This window comes from Oryzias latipes, chromosome 19, assembly GCF_053564925.1.
Source record: "Oryzias latipes strain Hd-rR chromosome 19, Olatipes_Hd-rR_3.1".
Lineage (NCBI taxonomy): Eukaryota > Metazoa > Chordata > Actinopteri > Beloniformes > Adrianichthyidae > Oryzias > Oryzias latipes.
Genome location: NC_136255.1, coordinates 17755809 through 17763756, shown reverse-complemented (window position 1 = coordinate 17763756; position 7948 = coordinate 17755809). Strand labels below are relative to the sequence as shown.

The window sequence follows — 7948 nt, the reverse complement described above, 5'->3', positions numbered from 1 at the left end:
TAGCGGCCCGCCTGCCCCCCGGGACATAGTTTGCCCACCCCTCATCTAGAGTATTTTTTATTTGTTTTTTTCTAACTTAACGTAGATAAGCCTTTACTTTGCTGTAGTTTGCATTTAATTTGAATTGAACATCATTAAACAGTTTTGTAGTAAGGAGTTAAAATACTTGATGGAAACAAGCAAAGAAGACAGGCGATATTTCAATTAATACCATTTATGAATAGTTGCAGCAAAGAAAACGTCATCATGAATTTATTTAATGTCCCGGTCATTGGTTTACACAATAAGGAGTTACCTGCAGGGGATGGTGACTTTCAAAATAAAAGAATAAAACACAAAAATGCACATACTAAGTTGCTTTTATTAATACAGAACTGCATGCTACAGAGACTGTACAGCATAAACATTTATTCATTACAAAAAACATGGTTTTGGAACCATTTAAAATAACAGGAAAAAACAAATAAACGAAAAAAAAAAAAGAAAAAAAAGATAAGAGCATAAAATAGAACAGCAACATCACAGCCGTTAAGGAAACATTCAAACTATTTATCATTAGCATCTTAGTAAACCAGAGAAGAAATCGACAGATTACAGTCGTGTCATGTCAACTACAATGGCACCGAGTGGATGATTCTTTTGTAGCTTTTTTTTACAGCCTCTTGCAACATCAACATGCCTATTTTTTTCTATCTACCTATATGCAGTAGTGTACTTAAAAGTGGCAGTTTGTGTATTTTTTTTTTTGCATTTAATAGTTTTTTATGAACCTCCTAATATACATAATTTGGCCCTGGTGGGTTTATACAGTATGATGTCCGTCTTTTTATTAAGTTTAAATTTTATTTGACAATTTTGCTACCAAACACATTTGTTATAGCAACATTTATACTACATACATAGCAATCTATGTAACGTCACAGCAAAGAATGGTATCAAAATAAAATAAAGACATCAAAACAAATGAAAGAAAAAGGCAAAAAATAGATCCCTACAGATTTTTTTTTTTAATGTGGGGCATTGGGTTGGGGCAGAGAAAAAAAAAAAAAATCACAAAAAATTTGGCACGGAAAATCTGTACACGGATCTACAGTCTGAGGTGGGACTGTGCAATAAAAAACAAGGGCTGTAGACACGGAACAAACGGTACCCCACTGTCTGCTTTCAAGTTTTCTTGCCGCTGTTTTATTGTCTTTTTCGTGTTTTTTTTTAATGATTTTTTTTGTAAAATGGCTTTTACAGGCGCGTTTCTTGAAATGAAGCTGTGCATACTTCTTGTTGGTGAGGTTTCGCGTGAGCGGAATCCTGGGATTTTGGTGAGGACGAATCGGGCGACAGACAGGTTTAACCTCCTTGTAAAAACGGATCCATCCTTAATTTTAAGAAAAAATATTTGTACATTGTATTCAACAAAATAAAATAAAATAATAATAATAAAAAAGAGACACGTACAAGATACAACAAGCAATTTCTAAAGCAATAAATACTACTGGTCCTAGCGTTGTGACAATTTTGAATTTAATATCCCTTAGCCCTCCCACCTCCCCACCCGCCCTTTAACCCCCCCCCCCCCCCGCTCTCAACTTTCCTGACTTCACCCCAAAGGTAAACAACAAAGAAAAAAAGAGACAGTGGAAGAATGCATATTTAACACAGTAACGCCCCCCCTCCCCTGTTTTTCCAATTCTGTACATTTAAACAAGTAACATCACAATTAAAGTTGTTCCTCAGGGAGGGGGTCACAGCCAGCCTCCTGCCCTCCAAGAGTTCGAAGAGGTGTCGAATGATTGGTTCGAGAGCTCGTATTTAATACAAATAAGAAGAAGAACCAACTCTTTCCAGAACAGGGCTCACTGAATAATCTACCGCTTCAAAAAAAAAAAAAAAAAAAAAGACTACACATCGTTGAAAGTGCGATGTTGAACTAGATTGTGTGTTTTGGGGTGTTGGTGCTGCTGAACACTGCCAAAAAAAAAAGAAGGACACAAACAAACAAAAATAAAATTCCATCAAAATTTGGGCAGATTCATAAAGCTATACTACAGCTCGTTGTATCATTTCTTTATAATAATTAGACTTTGTCGATATTGATGGGGTCAAATATTGACCAATGAACTTCAAGAAAAGAACGAAAAATTTCGGAGCCTCGCGGCACAGAAACGTAAAAAAACGGCTGAGCAGAGAAGGGCGAGTGCAGAGCTAAAAGAGGAAAAAAATAAAAACAAAGAGTAGCGCAGACTATTCTATAGACTTGGTCACTAGCGATAGAGGCTGGGGGGCTGCGGAGGGGTGGAGCGAGCGGGAATGACACAGCGCTGCCGAGGGCCGGGCCATCGAGGATGCCACAGAGGAGCCCGGCTGCCGCGAGGACGAGACGTCGGCGCGCTCCAGAGCTCCGTTGTGGGAGGAGGCGGCGGGCGTTTTGCCGGCTGCCGCAGAGTTTTCCAGTTGACCCAGAGACGGCCCAGCCAGGAGGTGCGGGTGGTGGAGTGGCTGGTGGGCCGGTTTCATAGTCAGTGAGAGAGGTTGCATTTGTTCAGTCTGAGGTTTGGACTCTTTTGAGGAGGGGGAGGGAACCACGGAGGAAGGAGAGGATGGGGGGGAGTCTAGTAAGCTTCCGTCCGTAGAGGGAGGACTGGCACAGCTGCCTTCACCTTGGATGTAGCGAATGCACTTTTTTTTTCTCCTGAGGGGGAAGATGAGAAGGAAGAAAAAAAAAACTTCTTTAAGCATCAAACCCTTAAACCCACCGCCTCCAGAGCACCTTAGATTACCTAAATGCACCCAAACCCTCCTCAAAAAACAGTGGATTTGATTTTTAGGGGCATTTAAATAAAGCTGGTGCTAGGGAGGAGGAGGGGGGGGGGGGGTACAGAAACACTAACCACCAGACAGGACAGACGTTGAGGAAAAAACCCACAAGTTGGTGAAAGAAAGAAAATGATGGAGCGAGTGGTAACGTTTGCTCTCGGAATTTAAACTGTGCGGCAGCAGAGAGCAAATCGAGGATGGGAGGGGGGGGGGGGGGGGGGGGGCTCACTGCTCCATCCCCTCCAACAGTCGACCCTTTCTTCTCCTGAGGGTACCGACTGGGCAAAAAAAGTCAACAAGATCCACACTACCTTTGCATCTGCCCCACAGACACCAGTGTGAGCGTGCGTTGAGGGGGTCAAGGCATCATGTTTACATTCCTGCCTGAGGTTGGGGCCCTCCCCCTGCCTGCTGAACTGAGGAGGGGGGCCTTTACTGCATGAATGTCAGGTGACTCTGCTGCGAAGCTCAGAATTGGTTAAAGGGGGGAATCTCTGCCCACTTCAATCTTTTGCACTGACCCCTACAGTGACCCCCCCCCCTCCCCCCCTCCTACAGCTTTCAGTTGGGTCCTGCCTGCAGCAGTGGGGTATATTCCAGTCTTTCCAGGACAAAGCTGGGATATTTACAACCTCAAGCTTTAAAGATGTACACGATTTGGTTTTTGTTTCACATCCCCGCTCCACAATTGAAATCCAGAGAGCAGATTACCGAGAAAAGATGGAGTTCAACAGAAGACATACAGGCCCATGAAACCTGGAGGACATGCTGGATGAAAGACGGGCATGCATTTGTGATGAGCACACGAGAACAGACGGCACAGAACGCTGGAGAAAAAAAAAAAAAGTAGTGAGGACGAGGCTTCTGGGAGCGCCGGCACCGGTGCGGAGCATCGACCGGGCCTTAAAAAGGTATCGTTTTGCTTCTACATACATCACGGTCCCTGTAACTGTCTGTCAAACTGCTACAAATGAGCTAATATCCATTTTTTAACAGACATATTGATTTATAGTATGTGCCTGTGTGTGTTATTGATTCTCTGTCTCCTGGGAAATTACAGCAGATGCATCTTTTAGGAAATGGAGCCCAGAGAGAACTTTTAACCTCTCTGAGTGAATTACAGCACTTTGGGGGGGATTCTTTTTTAAGTCCAAGTGCCATTTTTACATTTTTGTTTTTTAGGAAACGTCCTCCAGAGAAGTAAATAAAGGAGACTCAGTGGAAATAGCCGTTTTGTGACGATAAAATATGGAAAATTTGTGGCTTATCTGCGGTTTTCTTACTTGTGGATGAAGGAACCGCAGAAAGGAAAAGGTGGGACTACGAGCCTCTCGGTGGTTTCAAAATCGCACGGATGAAAGGTGTAACTAAAGCGTAGCGGTGACCGATGAAGATGGGAATGACACAACGGAGGGTGTTAACGTAGCAGAAACAAATACCTACCATGAAAATATTCCAAATTCAAAGACTGCTTGTGTCGGAACAGAAAGACAACAGGTAGGGACTAAGTAAGGGTTATTGAAGAGGAGTTTGGAGGAAGAGGAGGAGGAGGAGGAGGAGGAGAAGGAAGAGGGCACAGAAAAGAGTGTCACTGAACAGGCCCTCAGAGAAAGCAGGGCTAAATTTGTACGGACAACGCGGTTACTCAAAAAAAAAGCTGCCAATTAGGACAAACATAACAGTAGAGTTGGGAAGGTGTTTCGCTTGGAAAGAAAATGGATTTTCAACTAAATCCGAATCTTTTTTTTTTGTGCAAAAATTTCACTTAAAAGATTTGTTGTCGGTTTGTTTTTTCAGTTTTTCTGGAAAATCCATTTTCTTTTCCGGGGCTTGAACTGAGTTCAGCGAAGAATAAGCAGGAAATGCGTCAGTGAGGTGAAAGGACACTTCACTGATCTGTTTTAGGAAAGAACATCTGAGCCAATGAAATTGGAGGAAGATGCTCATTGGATGTGGGATGTCTTCATCCCCAATGGCACTACAGCAGTTATACCTGCACGGTTTGCACCATAAACTCAGCTGGTCAAGCCCGAACAAGGCACGACACTTCTTTGGGGTATTTGCATCTGTTAGCCAAAGAGGTAGACACAAACACAGACACAAAAAAAAAAAAGGGAAAAAGAAAAAACAAAAACAAACGGACATGTCATTGCACAGACAAAAAAAAAAAGGAGGCCAGGGCTTAGGTGTAGGCTGGCAACACTAGGACATCTTCCAAATGGACCAAGCCATCAGCCTCCAGATCCTCCAAGCCCCAACCTGCCAGTTTAAGACTTCTGAACACACGAGTTTTTAACATACACACTCACACGCAAACCATTCAGTCAAACAATCCTGGTTTAATGAGTAAAACACCCCCCTTTTTTTTGATTTACCCCCCAAAACAGGAAGCTAAAAATCAAATGGCGCAGAGATAGACCAACAGGGCGTGGCTGGAGGAAGCTGTGAGGTCCCGATAGCCTGGTGGGACAGGCAGGGGGAGGGGGGGGGGCAAAGAGGGAAGGAGTGTAGCACAGAGCAGCGGAGGAAGTCCCAGCATACAGTTACTCAGCCTTCACCTGGCCTTGGCAAGTGCAAGCACACACCATACACACCTGCACGGGCCACACCAGTTATTCTGTTGATCGAGCCCAAAGCGCGCTCGACACTTCTTAGGAGCGCTCAGGTCTGATGCCGCAACAAGGAAGGGGAAGCCAGCAGAGAGGAGGAGGAGGAGGAGAAAGGAATATAATAAGGGAAATCCAAACGAAACAAAAAAATAAAAAAAGGGAGAGAAATGAGGAGAAAAAAGGAAAAAAAAAACACAGGTAAAGGTGAATCTGTGAAGCTTAGCTCACTGAGCAAGAAATACCTTCAAACCCACAAAAGCCATTATGTATCAAGACAGGAATGCATTCAAAACACATTAGTGGAATCAAAATGCATGCATTATTATCAGACTGCGATATTCAGAGACTCCATCAGATAAGCTAAACTGAACCAAGTTAAAGACAAGCTTCTTTGGCCGGGAGGGTAGAAATGGAGCAAATGCGAATTGGATTAATTTGCTGTTAGATGCTATCAGTGCACTAGGATTTCAAAGAGGCGGGGTCAAGGTGGAAGATCTAGGCGGTAGCGGATTGCTTAAAACGGCAGGATTTAGCCCGAGCCAAGAGGGAAGGATTAAAAAAAAAACAAAGGAAAAAAAGAAAGGAGTCTGGACCCCGAAGAGGGGAATCTGCTCTTCAGAGCTGGCATCAAACCCTGGATTGGTTTCCATCAGCATTGGCCGTCTGCAGCTGAGCGGCTGCCAGTCACACTCTAAGCAGTAATGGTGTCACAATCAGAAGTGGAGCAAAGTGACAGCCCAGTTTGAGGCCAGCTTCATCCGAGCAGAAACACTTTTAGGAGGCCAAACTCATGCCGGCCCAGGGAAGCCACAAGTGCTGCTACTGAAGCTTTCAGATTAAGGAGGTTTACCCTGAAGGAACGGCCTTTAGGTCAAACATAACCATCTAGCTTCACTGCATCGTCATTTGCAGTAAATAAAGTCTAAAGTAGTTTAGCTTCAAGTTTAATAGCATCAATTCAAAAGAAGAAAGCAGCAAACAAGGAGAGCAGGTTTTTCAGAGTACAGAACTCGCCTCAGACTACACATTCAGGGCTACTTTGATATATATATATATATAGCCAGAACTTTAAAGAAGAATCAACAACAAACAGTGATTTAATACTCAAAATGACATTAGCACCTGTAATCGGAGGAAGTGAAAGGCAAGGGTTTGGAAAATATTCTCTGTGTTCTGAAAAAAAAGAAACAGATAGAGAGGCCTTCAAGAAGAAATCCGTCACCAAAAACCAGCGCAAAAATGCACAACAACAAGTGGCTCCTCACTAAATGATCAGAAGACTACGGATGAATCAGAAGATTAAAAGAAATTACAAAAAATAAATAAATATAAACAAAGAAAAAATAAAGAAGAATGGATGAATCATGGAATTAGCAAACCTCCTTAATTTTAAAGTGAGTGGTTTCTCTTATAGGAGCATGCGAGCAAAGGAGGGGGGGAGGGGGGTAGCCCAACAAGCACACACATGCACGCTCTCATGCACACACACATTACATAGTAATACGGTCTGCAGGGGTACAGGCAGTTTTAAACAAGAGCACGCATACAAACACTTGCAAAGTTAATGGCTCGTACAAGTCAACTTTCAAAATAAAAAAATAAAAAAACATATCAAAATACCAAAAGGCCAAGCCATAGGGGATGGGGTGGAGTGGGGAGTCATGCATATTCAGTTGTTATTAGCTAGGGAGAAGCAGGGTAAAAGGGGAGGGGGGGGGGGGGGGGGTTTACAGGCAGCTATATCATTTAAATATTTCACTGGATAGTATAACTACTGCAAAAAAAAAAGGGGGGGGGAGGGGGGCAGGCACAATAAGACACGAAAAAACATAAGGAATTAAAAAAAAAGAAAAGGAGAAAAAAAACAGCTTGACTTTTATCTTGCAAGATGTCACATCTGCCTGACACATGATGGGGCTCTTCTAATATGAGAGATAATTGCAGCTCACTTACCATTGCTCTCTGCTTGCTGCTTTTCCCTTTTTCTCTTCTTCCTTTTCCCCTGTTGGTTAGCCGCCAAAAAAATAGAAAGAAAAAAAAAACAGACACAGACAGGAACCTTAGTTATTATATTGCAGAATGTTCAAAACATGAAACGGAGAATAGGACTGATCTTTCTGTTTACTTATTTATTCATTCCCTCTCTCTTTGCCTTTTCTTTTTCTGCTGTCATTGCCCTGCGGTTTGTTACAGCCACTGCAGGCCAGACTAAGATTCTCCCTCCTCCTCCTCCTGCTGCTGCTGCTGCTCTTTTCTTCTTTTTTTCCCCCCCTGAAATCTTTTGTTGTTATTTTCCCGTGTTCTGCTAACATCCAGACAATTGGACACACTTCAGCTTTGGAAGAAATGTTCCTTCTCTTGCTTGTGGAAGCCTCTGCATACGGCATATGTGGGTCCCAAGAGGTCAAGGGTGCAACATAATCAACCAAATCTGAGATTTCATTTAGATGAATGAACAAGAATAGATAAACATGGGGATCAGAACTGATTTTTGTGTAGCTATATGTGATAAAAAAATTGTTTTTTTG

At 42.8% G+C, this 7948-nt stretch overlaps 1 protein-coding gene across 50 annotated transcripts in view; it reads right to left on the bottom strand.

Annotated features, from left to right (window-relative positions):
* Positions 1 to 341: 341 nt before the first annotated feature.
* The window catches only part of tcf7l2 (transcription factor 7 like 2), an 82992-nt gene continuing 75385 nt past the window's right edge, over positions 342 to 7948 (bottom strand). For 9 of the 50 annotated variants that reach the window (XM_023949750.2, XM_023949753.2, XM_023949758.2 and 6 more), the window contains 4 exons: positions 7374 to 7437; positions 6543 to 6593; positions 5406 to 5478; positions 342 to 2686 (listed from right to left, as the gene is read on the bottom strand). In XM_023949750.2, the coding sequence (XP_023805518.1) occupies positions 2239 to 2686; positions 5406 to 5478; positions 6543 to 6593; positions 7374 to 7437 (636 nt within the window). In that variant the 3' untranslated portion in view covers positions 342 to 2238. Of the gene's footprint in view, positions 2687 to 4253; positions 4316 to 4803; positions 4878 to 5405; positions 5479 to 6542; positions 6594 to 7373; positions 7438 to 7948 lie in introns of those variants that run through there. The other 41 variants (XM_023949752.2, XM_023949755.2, XM_023949762.2 and 38 more) reach the window with 19 other exon arrangements.